At 32.1% G+C, this 20,624-nt stretch overlaps 3 protein-coding genes across 3 annotated transcripts; 1 reads left to right on the top strand and 2 right to left on the bottom strand.

The window, feature by feature from the left end:
* Nucleotides 1-1,011: 1,011 nt before the first annotated feature.
* Nucleotides 1,012-2,733, bottom strand: LOC122603917 (mannitol dehydrogenase-like). The gene is made up of 5 exons (XM_043776771.1): nucleotides 2,594-2,733; nucleotides 2,268-2,381; nucleotides 1,680-2,193; nucleotides 1,441-1,594; nucleotides 1,012-1,362 (listed from the first exon to the last, which is right to left on the bottom strand). Exons 1-5 carry the CDS (start codon nucleotides 2,689-2,691, stop codon nucleotides 1,160-1,162), a joined length of 1,083 nt encoding a protein of 360 aa, XP_043632706.1. The 5' UTR covers nucleotides 2,692-2,733; the 3' UTR covers nucleotides 1,012-1,159.
* A 492-nt stretch (nucleotides 2,734-3,225) lies between these two features.
* On the bottom strand, nucleotides 3,226-5,575 carry LOC122603475 (mannitol dehydrogenase-like). The gene is made up of 5 exons (XM_043776185.1): nucleotides 5,392-5,575; nucleotides 4,504-4,617; nucleotides 3,898-4,411; nucleotides 3,649-3,802; nucleotides 3,226-3,563 (listed from the first exon to the last, which is right to left on the bottom strand). The coding sequence occupies exons 1-5, from the start codon at nucleotides 5,487-5,489 to the stop codon at nucleotides 3,361-3,363; spliced, it is 1,083 nt and encodes a 360-aa protein (XP_043632120.1). The 5' UTR covers nucleotides 5,490-5,575; the 3' UTR covers nucleotides 3,226-3,360.
* Nucleotides 5,576-16,501: 10,926 nt separating this feature from the next.
* Nucleotides 16,502-18,470, top strand: LOC122603035 (mannitol dehydrogenase-like). The gene is made up of 5 exons (XM_043775649.1): nucleotides 16,502-16,689; nucleotides 16,943-17,056; nucleotides 17,156-17,669; nucleotides 17,756-17,909; nucleotides 18,136-18,470. Exons 1-5 carry the CDS (start codon nucleotides 16,592-16,594, stop codon nucleotides 18,336-18,338), a joined length of 1,083 nt encoding a protein of 360 aa, XP_043631584.1. The 5' UTR covers nucleotides 16,502-16,591; the 3' UTR covers nucleotides 18,339-18,470.
* Nucleotides 18,471-20,624: the final 2,154 nt, after the last annotated feature.

Genomic DNA, 20,624 nt, shown 5'->3' with positions numbered 1-20,624 from the left:
TAATCATCAATAAATGGCATAAAGTTTGACGTTACTTTTACAATATCGAATCTTTTTTGATTTTTCTCTGTATTTGACTATTTGGCATGGCAACATTGGACGGTTTAGCCGGCCTTCATTACTCGACTATAGAAAATGAATGTTGTTAAAAGTTGATCCATTTCATCAAAACCACAAAATCATTAAGCTTTTGACTAGCTATAAGCAAACGTTGCTAAACTCGGTAATCTGGATTGGATCAGCGAGGGGAAGACAGAATTTTCTAATAATTAGATCAGAATAGAATCGGTGAATAATGGGTTTTTCATTTATAAAATAATGGTTTTTGAAGATATATGTAAGAAAAAAAATAAAAATATATTTAAAACTTCAAACTTAAACATAGCATAATTTTTCAACTTATGCATAATTGTCTAGAAACAATAACATAATTAACAAAAGCTTAATAAAAATGAAAAAAAAGGCTTGACTGATCGACCGATACAACCGAGTCTTGACCAAGTTGACTCGAGTCTAAAACCCGGTCTGGCCAATTTTCAAAACGAGTATGTCAAACTCGTATTATCAGTTAGCCAATACACGATCCGACTCGACTGTATCGGCCGAGTTTTACAACACTGAGCATAAGTAGTCCAAGACCATGTCCGATGCAATCAAAGCACTAAGTTTGATGTGGCAAAACTTTCATTTCCAACCAACACATCCAACATAGCGTAAAATATTTACACCAAATATAGTATAACACTAAAACTAAAGCTTTAAAGTACAATATCTTTATTTAAGTTAAATAATATAAAGTTTTATTCATGCAATTGATGTTTTAACTAAATGGTAGAGAATTTATACTATTGACATTTATAATTCTCTGAAGTTTAATATGATAGAGAAAGTGAATATTGTGTTGTCGCGTGTGAAAAATCTCTTATATACGAGAGTACTATTAATACATAAAAACCATTGGCTCATCAATTGAATATTATACAAAAAAAAAAAAAAAAAATTACTGTAAAAGTTTACGTTACCGATACATACAAGTAGCTTAACCTCAGACTCATTACACGTCCCTATTACAATATTGTCACAAAGTCACAAACAATACAAATTCCAAAACAAGTATGCGAAATAAAACATTTACCAAATTAAAAGCTCAAAGAAAGCCCTATTCAGCCTTCAGAGAATTGGCTACATCAATCACAAAACGATATCTCACATCAGATTTAATCAGCCGCTCCATGGCTGTGTTCACATAATCTATGGGTATAATCTCAACATCTGATGTGATGCCATGTTCTGCTGAAAAATCAAGCATCTCTTGTGTCTCTTTAATCCCTCCAATGTTACTACCACCAACAAGCTTCCTCCCTGAAATATGTTCTAGCAGTTAGCTTTAATTAGCAAAACTTGAAACCGAGAAGGAAGTAAAACAGTCAAAACGCTTACCCATGATCAAAGAAAATGCAGCTATTTCAAGTGGCTTCTCAGGAATACCAACAAGAACAAGTTTTCCGTGGGGTTTAAGTGCGTTAAGCAATGGCGCCATTGGATGATTTCCAGAAACCGTGTCAAGGATACCATCGAGTGTGCCCATAGCAGCCTATTAAACCAAAAAAACCCAAATTAAAAATCATAACTTAGTCCACCAAATTATGAATGTATAAATCAATTAATCAGCAACAAACCTGCATCTCTTGTGCGATTTTGCTGTTAATGAAATGATCCGCTTTAAGTCCTTCAATCGCTTCTTCTTTTTTAGCAGGAGAGGTGCTAAAAACAGTCACTTCCGCACCAAAAGCCTTAGCCATCTTCACAGCAACATGTCCAAGCCCACCAAGACCAACCACGCCCACTTTCATACCCGGTTTGTCTAGTCCAAAGTGTTTCAAAGGACTGTAAGTTGTGATCCCGGCACATAGCAAGGGTGCACCAGAATCAAGTGGCAAATTTTCGGGCCAACGAAGCACAAAATGCTCATCTGTTACCATGTGATCAGAGTAGCCACCGTATGTGATGGTGCCATCAAAATCGGGGAAACCATAAGTACCAACCTGCTTAGGGCAATACTGTTCGTAATCATCAGCACAATTTGCACATGATCTGCATGACCCGACCATACATCCAACACCAACTTTGTCCCCAATTTTGAACTTCTCCACTTTGCTTCCTACTTCTGTCACCACACCTACAACCTCATGCCTTTATGATACAACTAGAATTAACACGGAGTACTTAATAAACAAAGGTTTAAAATATGGGCTCAAATTCCATACCCGGGGGTAACAGGGTAATTGGTAACGCCCCATTCGTTCTTGATAAAATGAAGATCAGTGTGACAAATTCCACAATACAAAACTTTAAACCTCACATCTTTCTCCCCTGTAGCCCTACACAAATACAATCATTTAGATAACATTAATAAGATGTAATCAAAGTATTGTTGTTGTTTTTTTTAAACCATTCTATTATATATATAATAAATTAACATTTAGAGGCTCTTAATCTATGAGAATAACCCGGCTAGCTACCTAGTAGCACAAATCATATAGATGCAAAACGACTAATCGTAATAAAAAGGAAAATAAATAAATAAAAATACCTTCTGGAGAAGGTATGAGGAGAAAGGGTTCCGGTAGTGTCAAAAGCAGCATAACCATGAGCCTTGACTGGATGCTCAGTTTCTGGTGTTTTTGCCATTTTTTTTATTGTTGTTCGAGTAGTTGATGATTGAAAATATATGCTTAATCAATTGTGTATTGAAATTATTCTTGTAGTGGTGAATATATATATACACACACTCCTTAGTGCATTAATATTTTAAAATTTTCAGTTTCCTTTAAGTAGCTAGTCGCCACCGGTAGACGGGCAACTTTTGTAGTATTCGATGTATTTTGTTAGTCCAAATACGATATTTCCTTCCTCATAGAAGAAGTCTACATGATTGTTTATTTGTTTTACATATATATCAAATATGTTTTAGGTCACGTGTATTTTAATATACGAAAGGGTACACGCGTAATGGTGGTGACAGACTGGCAGGTGGCGACGGCTACGGCGACGATTGTTACTGGTGGTAGCAGGTGGTGGCGGTAATGATGTGATTACTAATGTAAAGGTAACTAATGTAAATGGGGTAGTGTACTTATTTTTATTAAATTTTTTGCTCAAATTTTCTTTACAATCATAGTTGGCCAATTATATTACGGTAGAATTATAGTTATGAAATTATAATTTCATAAAAGAATTTATTTATTTATTAACCGGAAACATAGGCGTACAACAAAAACCTCAAACACTTTTCCTATTACATCCGCACATATTTAAAGTACAAGCAAGAAAAGAACACTCGCAGAGCACCCAATCTCTCTATTCTGCCTTGAGCGAATTTGCTACATCGATCACAAAACGATACCTTACATCAGATTTTACCAACCGCTCCATGGCTGTGTTCACGTAGTCTATGGGGATAATCTCAACATCCGAAGTTATGCCATGCTCTGCCGCAAAATCAAGCATCTCTTGCGTCTCTTTAATTCCTCCAATGTTACTTCCAGCAACAAGCTTCCTTCCTGAAACACATTCCACCGATTTAGCCTACTTCATATAGTTGCAATTGCTAAAACCAAACTGGAATTAATCAGTAAAAATGCATACCCATAATCAAAGAAAATGCAGCTATTTCAAGTGGCTTCTCAGGAACACCAACAAGAACAAGCTTTCCGTGGGGTTTGAGTGCGTTAAGCAATGGCGCCATTGGATGATTTCCTGAAACCGTATCAAGAATACCATCGAGTGAACCCATAGCAGCCTATAAACATAGATAAAACCAACCCAAATTAATAATCATAACTTAGCCCAACAAGTTAAAGGTAAAGCCCTAAATCAATCAATATAACAACAAACCTGCATCTCTTGTTCGTTTTTGCTGTTAATGAAATGGTCAGCTTTTAGTCCTTCAATTGCTTCTTCTTTCTTAGCAGGGGAAGTACTGAAAACAGTTACCTCTGCACCAAACGCCTTAGCCATCTTCACAGCGACGTGACCGAGCCCACCAAGACCAACCACACCCACTTTCGTACCTGGTTTGTCTAGTCCAAAATACCTAAGAGGACTGTAAGTAGTGATCCCGGCGCATAGCAAAGGTGCACCAGAATCAAGTGGCAAGTTTTCGGGCCAACGAAGGACAAAATGTTCATCTGTTACCATGTGATCAGAGTACCCTCCGTATGTGATGGAGCCATCAACATCCGGGAAACCGTATGTACCAACCTGCTTAGGACAATACTGTTCGTAATCGTCAACACAACTTGCACAAGATTTACATGATCCCACCATACAACCGACACCAACTTTGTCCCCAATTTTGAATTTCGACACTTTGCTGCCTACTTGTGTCACCACACCCACAATCTCATGCCTGCATAACACAACCAAAGTTATTTAGTACTACTAAATACACATACTAAAAAACAGAAAAACTTTGGACTTATGGATTAGTTGTATATATACCCAGGGGTAACAGGGTATTGGGTAACGCCCCATTCGTTCTTGATGAAATGAAGATCAGTGTGGCAAATTCCACAATACAAAACTTTGAACCTCACATCCTTATCTCCAGTAGCCCTACACAGTTACAATCATCATCATAATCATTAATAACAAGAAAGTATAACCTGATTATACGAAAATCGGCGTGTTTGTAACAGATCTTTTGTGATCAATCATAATCTTTAGGATATACATTTATAATATACTATATACTGTATATAAATAATGACAGCCCAAACATGCATAAAATAATTGTACTTTTATCCTAAAAAATTAAAGGATGGGCTTGTGATATGAAAAGTATAATTCTTTATGCGGGCTAACAACATCCGATAGTTAGCATTTTCGATATAGATATTGCAAGTTTGAATAATTTTGTTGCACTTAAGGATATGGGGTCAACTAACTTTTTTTTAACGACTCTTACTCCTACATTACATAAACGCATGGGATAAAATCGATGATTCTCAAAAGAAAAACCACTATTAATCTAACCTAAGTTTGAGATGAACCATCTTAAGAAAAACCATTGGTCGCGGTCAGTTAATAAATAAATGTCTTAAGTAGTAAGTTTATTTGAACTTATTCTACACCCAAAGACTCAACTAATAAGTCCCATATATCCGATATATCAATTAACTCATCAGGTTTTTAACATTTTTCAAAAAGGACTTAAAAAATGTTGACTACAAGGCTGGATTATGCATGATTTTTTACTAAATGCATATGGGATCATGTCATACTTGTGATCGAACTTATAGGTGGTTCACAAAATAATAACTATACAACAATTAAAATAAGAAAAAAGTAATTAATTAACTAGAATAATAAAAAATAATAAAAAAATACCTTCTAGAGAAGGTGAGTGGAGAAAGCGTTCCGGTAGTGTCAAAAGCAGCATAACCATAAGCCTTGATTGGATGCTCAGTTTCTGGTGTTTTTGCCATTCTTTAAAAATATTGTCTGAGTTATTATTAGTCTCTAGTCTGTAGTTTTTTGAAATGAAATTTTGATCGAGGAAATCAAAATGAAATGATTTTGGGCATTTGGCAATGTATATATAGAGAGCAACTAGCACTATTCCCACGTAAGCAATGTCATAAGAGAGAGATTGTTTTTCTTGGTTCAAATCATATTATATTTTCTGATAAAGTAAAATAACATTTTGCGACATTTGGCTAGCCTTTGCCGTCTTGGTACACGGTCAAAGTTGGTTGCTTTATTTGTTTAGGAGTTATGTTGACTTTATATAAAGTCAACTTGATATGTTTTGTCCTATAAAAGAAAGAAAGAATTAGGAAAGTATATCACCTTTAAGTTGTCGATTTTAACCATTGAACTTAAATAAAAAACAAAATTAAAAAAATCAAATTTGAATCTTGTTTTTACTATTAATCCAAAGATTTAAATTATTTAATTGTATCAACAAAATTGATCTTCTCTTTAGAGGATCTTATCTTTGAATAATCCTTTTCAAATTGCACTTTTGGTCTCTGAAATTGACACGTTTTTCACTTTTAGTTATTAAACTTCAAAAATTGCAAACTATACATTAAACTTGCCACTTTTTTCACTTTTGGTCACCGCATCAACTTTGTTACCTTTCTTGCGTTAACTTGCACATATTCGTTAGTTTTTTTTTTTCTAGTTTTCCATCCTTTTCATTTATTCCATTATTAAAAGTGATAATCGATGAAAAGTACATTCAAAACTCAACCCATTATATGATTTAGGGTTAAGTCAGTGGATAAACAATGTATTTTTCCTCATTTACATGGTTGCCCATTGAACCGGATTATTGATGTGTATCACTCATATACTTTTCAGTTTTTTATATGGTTGACCAAGTGCTGACTTGATGACCTGCTATAACAAGTTAATCTCTATTTACATGATTGCTCATAGAACTGGATGACTAATGCACTTTCCCTCATTTACATGGTTGCCCATTGAACTGGATTATTAGTATATATCATCAACATACTTTTCTAATTTTTACTTGGTTGACCAAATGTTGACCTGATGACCTACAATAACAGGTTAAACTCTATATTTACTTTTTTTCAGAAGTTATCTTCATCAATTTTCCAGGCGAAAATTCCGGTAAAAATTCGGGCAACAACCATGTTCTTTCGTTTCAAATTGATCCAAATGTCCATAAACTGGGTCATATTGAGTCGCCAGTTCAGAAATTTAAGTGATACTAAACTTTAAAATATTTTCAGGCCGGTTATTATTAATCAAAAGGAAAAGTAAAATCCTAGAGTACGGGTCATAACGGATTGAGTTGATTGTTGGGTTGTTCAAGCTTCCAAGATTGAAGATCATAGACTAATTTATATTGCTAGTACAATTATATTATTATGATATTACTTCCTCCGTCCCATATTAAGTTTCATAGTTTGACCTTTTTAGTCTTTTTATTTCGACTTTGACCGTAAATATTTTTGTTTATGTTATAAAATGTGATATAACATATATGAATTGATTGAGTTTTAAATGTATTGTTCATTGATATAACTTTTATCAACTAATATATAAAACAAATAAAGATATTTACAGCCAAAGTTGGAAGATAAAGACTTGACCAGTCAAAATAGGACAATTAAAATGGAACGGAGAGAGTATTAAAAAGAGAAATTATCACAAATCGTACATGTGGTTTGCTCGATTCGCATTTCATCCTTGTGTTTTTTCTTATCATTAGGTGTCCCTGTACTTTTCATTTACATAGTTTGTCGTCCCTGGCATTAACAATCGTTAGTTTCATCCGTTAAACCCCGGACATTTTCGTCCAGTTTGTAACCACAATGACTATTTGTGATAAAACTAACATCACTGAGGATTACACACTTCATTATCTTCCCCTAAAATATCAGCCACCATTTGGTCAACCATGTAAAAATTAGAAAAGTATGTGGGTAATGTATATTAATAATTCAGTTCAATGGGCAACCATGTAAATGAGGGAAAGTACATTAGTCATCCAATTCAATGAGCAATCATGCAAATAGAGATTAACCTGTTATAGCAGGTCATCAGGTCAGCAGTTGGTCAACCATGTAAAAAATTAAAAAGTATATGGTGATACACATTAATAATACAGTTCAATGGGCAACCATGTAAATGAGGAAAAGTACATTGTTCATCTGGTGACTTAACCCTATGATTTTTTTATAAATTTATATAACACAAACAAAAATATTTACGGCTAAATCATAAGGCGTATTCGATTATTCAAAGAAAAAAAATTTAGAACACGTTACTCCGGATAACCGTTACAATATCTTATTTTTATTATAGTTTAGCAATGGTTAATAAAATGAATTAAGAAAAACTATTAAATTTATATAACACAAACAAAAATATTTACGGTTAAAGTATAATTAAGAAGACTAAAAAATTCAAACAAAGACACTAAACAAAATCTAACTTTATAAATAGAAATTTCTACTAACAATTATTTCATCGTCTTTCAAAAAGAAAATCAATTATTTCATCTAATCAAACTATTTTATAATCAATAAAGTAGTAAATTGTAAACATAAAAAAAAAACTTTTTCAAAACCCCTCACAAATGAATATGTGTTTTCACTAATCGAACAAAAAAATATTTAAGACCTGAAGTTAGGCCGATTTATCACTTTTAATAACGAGATAAATGGAAAGGACGAAAAGTGGAAAAAAAATTAACGAATCTTGGCAAGTTAACGGAGGAAAGGTAACAAAGTTGACTCGGTGACTAAAAGTGAAAAAAAGTGACAAGTTTATTGTATAATTTGCAATTTTTGAAGTTTAGTGTATAATTTGCCATATTTAAATTTTAGTGATTAAAAATGAAAAACGTGCCAAATTCAGGGACCAAAAGTGTAATTTACCCAAAGAATTAATAGATGTTTTTTCATTTGACCGATATACATATTACCTGTTAGTTCTCCTTCAGTGGGAATTTCTTTTGCCGTTATACAAAATTCTTGGAGTTCTATGGGATAAGTTTGACAAAGTAGTTTTAATTCTCATTGTGTGAACAGTGAACATATTTGTATCGTTCTTCCAACAATACTTTTATGTGTTATGTAAGAATTATTATGGCTTGGATGTTATATATTTTTTTGAAAGATGAATTTGGTTGGAAATTTCGTGTCGTGATTCGACAGCGGAAGGTCTAGCGTATATTGTCTTAACTGGGTTCGCGTTAAAGAGCTCCCTCGAAGTAGAAATGTTTATTTCAAATATCCGATGGGGGAAAACCCCCTATTAATCCGTCCGAAAGCACGACGAACAATAGAGGTAAACCCTGCCCTCAGACTTGAACATGAGTATGCCCAAGCCAAACCCTCATAAAGGGACTTCCTTATGTCCTTTCCAGCCAAGCCCTCAGAAAAGGACGATCAATAGGCCTAGATGTTATGACTTTATACTTTCCCCACTAGCTAAAGATAATCATACTCAATCATTATTAACTGGTTACTTTAAGTTTCCTCATTTAATAATATGTTAATGTATTATTTACTCATCACTATGTTTGATAGAAGGGAATAAAATCGAAAGAAATAAGATGGTATCATTTCTTTTGTTTATTGTTTAGCTGGATTAAATTACACTATCAATTTTATAATATCTTCATTAATTTTTTAAATCAATTACCTATATATCAATTATTTACACGACTTGACGTCGCTTTCACCATCAACAGTCGCCTCTACCATCTCACCATCGCCGCCACGAACATCGTCGCATTACACAGGAAAGTGCTAGTTAAAACTTTAAGAATTCGACATGTGGATTTCACTAATTCTTTTTATTGATTTTATCTCTTAATTTTTCAACAAGTCATCCCGTTATAATTTTACGCATATGGATTAATTATCATTATCTTAATGTAAAATAAAGGTTGCGTAGGTTCCACAAAGACTCATCAATGTTGTGATAATTCGCTCCATGAGGTCTGCATACGTAACTCGTGATAATGAGGAACAACGCATTTTTTTAATCCGCAACAACTTTTTTGTTATGAATTTAATTCCATTAATAATAATATATAATAATAATAATAATAATAATAATAATAAATATTATTAAAAGAAAAAGAAAGAAAGAAAAAAATGCTTTCACTATTCCATTCCCTCCGTATTCATCATCATCATCATTATCATTATCAGCTTAAGTCACGTCATATATGTTGCGATAAAATGTATAATTTGAAAAATATGTGGTCTTTGCAACTTATTTTGTAAGATAGTAATTTGCCTAGACCATATATTTACGAAGAAAATGAAAAATTGTGAGGAAATCTTGTTTAAACTATTATTTCTTAAATGGTAATGATCAATTCTTCTAAATTATTAGCTTAAAAATCCTCTTAATTTATAGAATTGTGACATGTGAAAAATCAGGGTGAGATTAGGAAAGAAAATAAGTAGATTTCATGTGTTAACAAGTGAATATATTAAAAGAATTTTTAAAAGGATTGATTAGAAGGACTTATCATTTTCCTTTCTTAAAATAGGTATAAATACATAAGCATTACTAAAAAGGGTCAAACATCTTGTAGTGTTATGACTTGTGAGGGGCCCAGGTGGGAAACGGGGAACTCGTAGCAGTGTGGTGTGTGGGCCGCCAGAAAGAGACCGTCCGAAACTCGGGGGCCATTACTTTTCTTATCTTATTATTAATTTTTTTTACAATCAAAATTTTAATGGGTCATTACATATTTACTATTCCTATCTATACTATATTATAAAACAAATTTTTCTTAAATTTTCAACATTAAACTTGAAATTTTTAATATTAATTTTAAGTACTTCCTCAAAATGTCCCTCCTATGTATTCTATATTTATCTAAAATAACTATAATATCCTTTCTCTCTCTTCAAATCTCAATCAATCATCTTTTTTCTCTCTCTTCTATAAATCATTTATTCTTCCAATTCATTCAAAATCTTTTATCTCAAAAACCGTACATCGATAAATTATAAAAATTGTATGGGTGTTCTTAAAATTTCATGCTCTTTCATTAGAGATGTTATTCGATATACTTTCGACAAATTTTTAAATCTGAGGGCGGGGCCCGTACGGTTAAGGCATTTGACTATCATACTCTATAAGATATCAACTCCTATAACCTATCATACTCTATGACCTAGATATTACCCCACCATCTCACCGCCGCAACGCGCGGGTACTTACTCTCGTATATATTAAAGGGCATGGCTATGAACAGTGCTATGCCTTTTAATATTTTGCCATGTGTCACCGCTCAATGTCCAACACGTATCACTTGATCAATGGTTGAATTTACACCCCCTACGTAATGTTATTCAGATTTTGTCATATCGGATTTTGTTTGAGTTATTTTTTTTCCAGTTATTCTTGATTTTTTCCACAGATTTTTTTTCATAGTAACCCACCTACGTGGCGAGTTGCTATTTGTGGATGTCACACTCCGTACCACTATTCAGACTTTGCTAAATTGCATCTCTTACGGGTTTTCTAAAACAGTTTACTTTTTTGTTTTTTTTCGACATTATTGTCCTTTTGAGTCATCCAACCTTACACGTCGTACCACTATTTACATTTTATTACATCACATCCGCTTAAACTCTCAATTAATATCTTGATGTTTATCATATCCCATTCGGTTTTTACTCCGAAGTACTTTTTGATTTCTTGCACACTTTTAAGCAAACATATTCATGACAAAATGGCATGGCTATGAATAGTGTCATGCCTTTTAATATTTTGCCATGTATCACCACTCAATGTCCAACACGTATCACTTGATCAATGGTTGATTTTACACCCCGTACGTAAGACTATTCAGATTTTGTCATATCGGATTTTGTTTGAGTTATTTCATTTTTAGTTATTCTTGATTTTTTCCACAGATTTTTTTTCATAGTAACCCACCTACGTGGCAAGTTGCTATTTGTGGATGTCACACTCCGTACCACTATTCAGACTTTGCTAAATAGCATCCCTTACGGATTTTCTAATACAGTTTACTTTTTGTTTTTTTCGATATTATTTTCCTTTTAAGTCATCCAACCTTACACGTCGTACCACTATTTACATTTTATTACATCGCATCTGCTTGAACTCTCAACTAATATCTTGATGTTTATCATATCCCGTTCGGTTTTTACTCCGAAGTACTTTTTGATTTCTTGCACACATTTAAGCAAACATATTCATGACAAAATGATTTTTAATTAATAAGTGGTTGAAAGTTCAACGCAAATACACCAATATAAATAAGAGTTTCAACAAGATAACTGAGACCCCGCAAAGCGGGGTCCGAATTTCCTAGCTATAATAAAGGAGTAGCATGTGAACAGTATTTTTTTTTGTCTTTATCTGCATTTTAAATACAAATAAGAGATTTAGCAGTATAAAACAAAGAACATATTTGGTAGAGTGGTTGGTGTCTATGCTTGTGTGGGAAGAGGTCATGGGTTCAAACCCTCCCCCCGTCTTTTTTCTTTTTTGAGTTTGAATTTAATAATAAATATTTTCACTTTGGCCCCTCCTTTTTTTTCCTTTTACTTTTCTGTCTTTTTTATTATTTCAACCCCCTAACTTTATATAATTTATGGTTTTTCTAAACTTTTGTAATATTTTGTTTTTTTATACTTTTATTACATTTAACATTTTTTTTATAACTTTTTAAAATATTATATATTTTGTTATGTACTATTTTTTTTGTTTCTTTTTTAAATTTTTTTTGTTTGCATTATATATCATTTGTACTTTTTTAAACATTTGGTTTTTATTCTTTTTTCACATGTAACATTTTTTTTATATAACTTCTTCATTTGGTTTTCGCATTCTTTTTTTTGTCTTTTTGGTTCTCTTCTTTATTTTTTTTCTTTAGTATATTATTTTTGTATTTTTTTAACATTTGGTTTTCAATATTTTTTATCGCTCATAAATTTGTGATTTTTTTACCCCACCAATAAACATAAACGCTTCAAAACCTTACGCCGCCCATCGGGCGACATGTAATTCCTAGTTATCTATATACACTATAATTTAAATTTATTTTTAGTCGTGATTTTTTAATATATTTATTTAACCATCGTAGCAATATTTATCTGTCACACTATGTTGTCATTTGCGTTGCAAATTCTTCCAAGATATGACAAATACGGTACCAACGTAATGCAATGGTAGTCGTGGCGAGGACAGTGTGATAGTTGGGGCGATTGTTGGTAGTGGAGGCGGCGTTAAGTGGTCAATGGAGTAGATAATTGATGTAAAAATAATTGATTTAAAAGGTTAATGGATATATTTTAAACGATAATATGATTAATAATGTAATTTAATCATTAATGTTAATAGGGTAGTGTAAATTTAATTATTTTAAGGGATGCTAGATGAAAATATTTTTTACATTGAAATATTTCAAGAGGATTTGAATCTTGCTTGATTTTTGTAAGGATTAATTATTAAAAAAACTTATTTAAAAAAATCAAACTAAACAAGGTAAAATTTTTACCTTTACGGACCAAAGTTAAAAGATAATATTTTAATATCACATAGGTATCTGTGGTAAAATATTTACGTTGTTAGCATCAGAACATAATTATTATCTTATAGATTCCAGTTATCTTATATTATATTACGAAAGTGTGTTTAATAATCTACTAGGTCAAACTTTAATATTCACGGCCTTAAATGTATACATCATGAATTACCGTCATTGTCACCTTACCAACTTACCAAGTCCAAATCGTAGTAGGGTAATGATCAGTGTAACATTGACATATGGAAAAAAAATGCGGCGATTGGAATATTATACCGAAATAATACGATAGTTTAAAATCCCAAAACTTGTTTTCTAACTGAACAGTTGAGATTAAGTTCAATGTCAATTGCCAATGAGATTTAACTTAAATGGTCAAAAGCTTGTGGTTGGTGACAAGAACCCAGAAAGACTCGGGTTCAATCCTTGAGTAGATAGCATTTTATAGTTAATTTGCCTTTATGTATACGAGCAGGGTGTGCTAACTAGTTTTCTATGAAACCGGAGTAGCATGGAACACGTACCAAATGGTATATGAGATCAGGGGGTTCCCATCCAATTACCCTTTTTTTAGACTAGCTAACAGTGGCTTTTTATCATCTAGTCGCATGCTACAAAATATTTAGACATTTTCCATGTGTTGACCGCTCAATAAAAAAATTAAAGTGGGAAGTCATTGGGTGACACGAGAAAGGTCATGTGTGTTAGGGTGTTGACATCAGATAGATCATGAGTGCGGGATGGGAGTTTGCCATGAGGGAACACCGCCGTAAAAACTATTGTTCATGGCGTGACAAAGGAAGTGTGGTAAAGTTTACCAAACGGCAAAGTGTGTGGTAAAGGTAAGGGTTTTGTCTTTTTCTAGAGTATATTTTGTTTTTTAGTGGGTTTATAATATATAAGGTATAGTGCACTAGTGTAGTGTGAGATATTAGTGAAAGATTAGTTATTAACAAAATAATAGAATGTAGTATGAAAAAGGTAAAAGTGAAGTGAAAAAGATGATGACATACGACAAAATCAAAAGTTGAAATTAGAATAGAGAGTTGATAAAATACATATATCATAATTTTCAGACAATTTTTAAAAGGATATTTAAAAGGATTATGAATGATTAGAAGTGAGGTTTTGAGATAAAAATTAGAGGCTTGGTGTCAAGCCTTAAGAATAGTACAAATAAGTTTACACCATCTAACATCCCTTATAAAGAGAATTAAATTAAGAAATCAAACATATTTTTTTTTCTTCTAAAACACCACTTTTAACATATTTATGGTTCCCAAAATGCATTTCCACACAATATAACACTAAAAATACCAAATCTACCCTATAACAAATTGTCACTCCGCCAAATAAAATCACAACTTTGTTTTTTTTTTTTAACGACATCCTATTTTACTTCTACTCCTAAAGTACACGTATGCTTGAAAACCAGGACTCTCGAAAAATCCCTATTAATACACTCTCACAAATGTGAGAAGTGAGACTTGAACCCAGACGGATCCTTCCAAGGTCACGACAACTTTGCTGTAATAAAAAAAAACCTTATAAGTTCAAATTTAAAATTTAAATATATAAAAAAAATAAACTGTTAATTTGATATTACCAAAAAAAGAATTTTGTGATATATTTTCAACATACCGATATTATAGTTTTCTACTTCTAGGTTGTGAATATATATATATATTGTTATATGGAATAATTATGCAATCATCAATAAAAACTTAAATAAATTTAAGATTTTTTATGAAAAAATGTTTCAACAATTTATTTATTAATAATCATTAAAAGCTTAAGGGTATTAGTTATATTAAAATGAAGAATGATAAATCTATAACAAGTTTTTGTCATCTACATTAATAAATGCTTACAAGTTTTTGTCATCTACATTAATAAATGCTTTATACTTATACACTGTGCATTATAATATATACGTTTGTTGTAGATAGCAAAAAACTGATATAGATGTATCATTCCCCTATTAAAATTAAGTATCGTAAGATTTGTTCTTTTATGAAAAATTAAAAAATTTAAATTTTAGTGATGGAAAACACACATAAAAAAAATTATAAGTTAATGAGATTCTTTCTATATAAATTACTTTAATTAATAGTTAATATTTTTGTGGGCTCATATTTTATAATTTTTTAATTGTATTGATAAGTATCTAGGAACAAGTTGTTGTTAGTTTCTAGATGTTGTAATTATATTTGTAGTGTATTCCTTGTATATTTGGGTGTATAGTATTTCGCTAGTGTCCTTTTAATTTAATATAATTTGCTGTTAAAAAAAAATCAAAATTAAAAACAAAAACAAATGTTAACTAGAAATAATTGAAAATTATAATTATAATTGGTCGATAAATCGGTTGAAATTCTATGAAAGAGTCTCGGGAGCCAGGATGCATGCCAGTTTCATACGACTAGGTGGAGTGTCACAAGATCTGCCTCTTGGCTTTATCAATGTGTGATATCCCTAATCCTCATTACTAATGGAATCAAAATGATCTCTGGATTGATCAGAAGATCACCTGGATAGAAAGACCCTATGAAGCTTCACCTGAAGTAAATGTCGTTCTAATATATAAAAGGATTATTTTTATATATTTTTTTTGAAAGGTTTGAATCATTTGCTCGCAACAGAGGATCTAGCTTATGTTATCTTAACCAGGCCCGCGCTAGAGAGCCCCCTCACCCTCAATACCTAGAAGGAAGAGAAAATCCCAACTAAACCGCCTGAATACACGACATTTAATTGGGATAAAACCCTGCCCCTCTGTAGGACTCAAACATGCTTCACTGGAGGACTTTATTGTGAAGTTCCCTCAAATGTTATTACCATGTCCCGAACTCGAGACCTCCAGCATGTAAAATTGGTGCTCAACCACTGATCCTGTGATTGTTTTTATATATCATTTGGTAATTTGATCACCATAAAGCAAATCTTGGCTCTACCCTCATAAAAATGATACATTTTGGGGCTATAACAATAATCTTGTCGACAGACTTTTATCTTCACAAAAAAGAAAATATCGTGTTTCATCTAATATCTATTGAGTTAAGTTGCCAAAGTTGACCGACAACCAGCGAGGCAGCGACTAGCCAAGTTTGCGTAATAAAATTATAGTGACTCGATATTACAATATGAATACGGAAAATGATTAATTATTTTAAAATTTAGCCTAAAAATCTTTTTAAAAGCTGTAAAACATGACAAGTGTTATCTAATAATTTCCTTTTCTAATCTCATTCTCTGATTTTGCCAAATATCTGCTATTCTTTTTGAGGATTTATGGTTTCTCAATATGAATGCACTTATAAGGAAGTAAGCAAATCGATCAAGTATTCAAGTTATCACCTTATGCCATTGCTTACGTAGTGTGTGTAGGCCTGCTAGTTGTCCTATATGGCTATATATATTCACCACTAAAAGCCTTAGAAACCATATCATTTCAATTCAATATTGAATACACATATTCATTAAGCATTTCGAAAAATTGCACATTATTTTTAACTATTTTCACAAATGGCAAAAACACCAGAAACCGAGCATCCAATCAAGGCTTATGGTTATGCTGCTCATGACACTACCGGAACACTTTCTCCTCTCACCTTCTCTAGAAGGTATCTTACTATACATTACTTATAAGGGAAATGATAAATGTATCACATAAAATGATAAATCTACCACAACTTACAAATTTCACATACTGTACCAATATCTGATTCATAAGTTGTGGTAGATTCACTAAATGTTGTGGTACACATATCAGTTCCCTTTTAATAATGACATGTACAGTTTTTAAAACACAATTGTTTCCTTATACTCTAACTTTTGATCTTGTTATTAATAATGATGATGATTGTATTTGTATAGGGCAACTGGGGAGAAAGATGTGAGGTTCAAAGTTTTGTATTGCGGAATTTGTCACTCTGATCTTCATTTTATCAAGAATGAATGGGGCGTTACCCAATACCCTGTTACCCCCGGGTATATATGCTTATAATTCATAAGTCTAAAGTTTTTTTGTTTTGTGATATATATTTACGTAATACAATACTAATTCTAGTTGTATCAATAATCATACAGGCATGAGGTTGTAGGTGTGGTGACAGAAGTAGGAAGCAAAGTGGAGAAATTCAAAATCGGGGACAAAGTTGGTGTTGGATGTTTGGTCGGATCATGCAGATCGTGTGCAAATTGTGCTGATGATTACGAACAATATTGTCCTAAGCAGGTTGGTACTTACGGTTTCCCGGATGTTGATGGCACTCGCACTTACGGAGGGTACTCTGATCACATGGTTACAAATGAACATTTTGTTCTTCGTTGGCCCGAAAATTTACCACTTGATTCTGGTGCACCGTTGCTATGTGCCGGGATCACAACTTATAGTCCTCTCAAACATTTTGGACTAGATAAGCCCGGTACGAAATTGGGTGTGGTTGGGCTTGGTGGGCTTGGACATGTTGCTGTGAAGATTGCTAAGGCTTTTGGTGCGGAAGTGACTGTTTTTAGCACCTCCCCTGCTAAAAAAGAAGAAGCGATTGAAGGACTTAAAGCGGATCATTTCATTAACAGCAAAAACGCACAAGAGATGCAGGTTTGTTGCTGTTTAATTGATTTATACATTCATAATTTGGTGGACTAAGTTATGATTTTTAATTTGGGTTTTTTTTTTGTTAATAGGCTGCTACAGGAACACTTGATGGCATTCTTGATACGGTTTCTGGAAATCATCCAATGGCGCCATTGCTTAACGCACTTAAACCCCACGGAAAACTTGTTCTTGTTGGTATACCTGAGAAGCCACTTGAAATAGCTGCATTTTCTTTGATTATGGGTAGGCATTTTTTAATACTTAGTTCCTATTCTAAGTTTTAGCTTTTTCAACTATATGAAATGGGAAATGATAATCGTATTATAATTTTTTTATTACTCTATCACTATTATGCACTAAGCAACACTATATACTTGTACTGTCTATTATATCAGTTGTACAATGTGATACATTTATATTTATAAATATAAGTGATACAAATAGGCTAAATTGGTGGAATATGTTTCAGGAAGGAAGCTTGTTGGTGGTAGTAACATTGGAGGAATTAAAGAGACTCAAGAGATGCTTGATTTTGCGGCAGAACATGGCATAACTTCGGATGTTGAGATTATACCAATAGACTATGTGAACACGGCCATGGAGCGTTTGGTGAAATCTGATGTAAGGTATCGGTTTGTGATCGATGTCGCCAATTCGATCAAGGCTGAATAGGGCTATTCTTTGAGCTTTAGACATATATATTCTTGCGCTTGCTGGTTTTGTAAGTTTTGTAACAATGTTGTAATAGAGGTTTGAGTTGTTGCACTTGTTACTAGATTTTGGAATAAATTTTTTTTTCTTTAACTAACAGAGTAACACTACAGTCAATTATATAACTTAACATTTGCATCGGCTGAATAGTTAAACATAAATAAATATATGAATCTATTAGCTAGTGGATATTGTTTCGAAAACAAACTTTAGAAATAAAAAAGAAAACAACTTCAAGTACTACATCTTTCTCAATAAGCAAAGAAGACACTTTATAGCACTCAACTAGCAATGTGGTCCTTGAGGGTATGCAAATAATTCAACGCACATGACCTTCATCTTTTAGGTCCAACAAATTTGGTAAGAATACCTACTATTAACAATTGTCTAGTCGATGTAAATATAAAAAGACAATTTCTTAATAAACAAAAACTAAAATTTAGTACATGATTTGATAAATTTTATCAATTCACTCATAGAAATTAACTAATCCAAGAAGGATGACTATCCTTCATAATGAATGCAAAAACCGTCGAATGTAAATTAACAATGCAACCTCATTGGCGAGGATCCTTAAACTTCTTCATTTCAACTAAAATTATTAAACAAGTCCAAAAGGTCTACTCTATTATAAAGCAAACAAAAAGACACCTATTGATTTCGTAGACCCTTAAATGTTATATTGAACATAAACCATACAAATGTTTAAAAGGGAATAGAAAGGAGTAAGAAAATTGTCTATAACACTCTTATATGATTATTATTATTTTTCCTTAACTTTTAGCAAAATTATGAGCAAAATTACATTTGTTTTCAGGAGAAGATCTTAGTTATTGACATTGCTCTAGTTGCAACATAAATCAATAACGACTATTTAGAACTTCAAATTTAATTTCAAGTTTTTTTTGTTTTTTGTTTTTTGAAAGATAACTTTTATTAACACTATTTCTGCAGTTTCTTTTTAATTATGTAGTAAAGATAATAAAATAATATAAATAACAATAATAAATGTGATATCGAAGTAAATTTAATACGGTGTATTATTTCATTATTTGTAGGGTGGTTGGGTCAAACCCAACTAGAGATTAAAGACCCATACTAATGTAGTAATGTGCGAATTTATTTCATGGGCCTGCAGTCCTGCGCTAACATAATGTAGAGTACTTCTTGATAAGTTTTTATAATGCAGCAAAGAACCATTCGGTTCATCTATACGATAATGACATCGGGGCAGAACTCTTTTAGGGGCCTGATGGGCCCCGGGTCCCTCCACTTTTTATCATCAGTATAGTTTTATCTAAAATTTGTTTGAAAAATTATTTTTTCTTAATATTATTTTTGTGTTATTGTGACTTTCGGTTCCCTTAGTGTTATATCTTGGTCATTTAACTTTCGGCCCCCTCTACTAAATGGGTCAAGATCCGCCACTACAATCGGTATCTATTCCCGGCAAATGTGATTTAAACAATGTTTTAAAAACAAATTTTTAAGTCCAAATGGATTTTTTGCCAAGGTCGGCCTGATCGGTTGAACCAACCGGTTCAATCACTTGGGTATTTCTAATTATTATATAATATTGCTACTAAACTTGTTACATAAAATGAAAAAAATCAAAATATAATTACAAATAACTCAAAAATAGTACCACATAGTCATAATCCAAAAAAAATAAAAATTTTAAAACCTCACAACAACTAAAAATAACATTAAAATATACACATTATCATTAAATATACAAATAAAAAGAAAATCAAAACTAAATGAACCGGATCACTCAAACCAGAAAAAAGCTAGCTAATAATCGAAAAATCAGTCGATTTGTTAAAATCTGTTGAAAACCGAGATAAAACCAGACCTCCCTCCGGTAATCAGACGAACTAGTCCGACCTGCCAATTCGAACTGGATTTAAAATATTAAATTTAAGAGTATTAATTTAAATAAACGTCAATTTTTATTAGAGGGCCGACTTATTAAGAAGTTCATGTCTTATAAGAAACACAAAGGTTTTTAATTATTTGTTAGATTACATATAATTAAGTTTATTTAGATATGAAACAAAATAATAGTTTATATAAAAATAAATAAATTTGCTAAAAATATGTAAAAATACACATAATACAAATAAATTTGTATGTTTACATGCGAAAATTGATCTATATCTATATCTATCTATCTATCTATATCTATATCTTTAATAAAAGAGTAGTTATCTTTAATAATATATTTATATATTGCCATATAGGATT

Source organism: Erigeron canadensis, chromosome 6 (genome assembly GCF_010389155.1).
Source record: "Erigeron canadensis isolate Cc75 chromosome 6, C_canadensis_v1, whole genome shotgun sequence".
Taxonomy (NCBI): Eukaryota; Viridiplantae; Streptophyta; class Magnoliopsida; order Asterales; family Asteraceae; genus Erigeron; species Erigeron canadensis.
The sequence above is the reverse complement of the archived record's forward strand: the minus strand, read 5'-3'. Positions and strand labels throughout refer to the sequence as shown.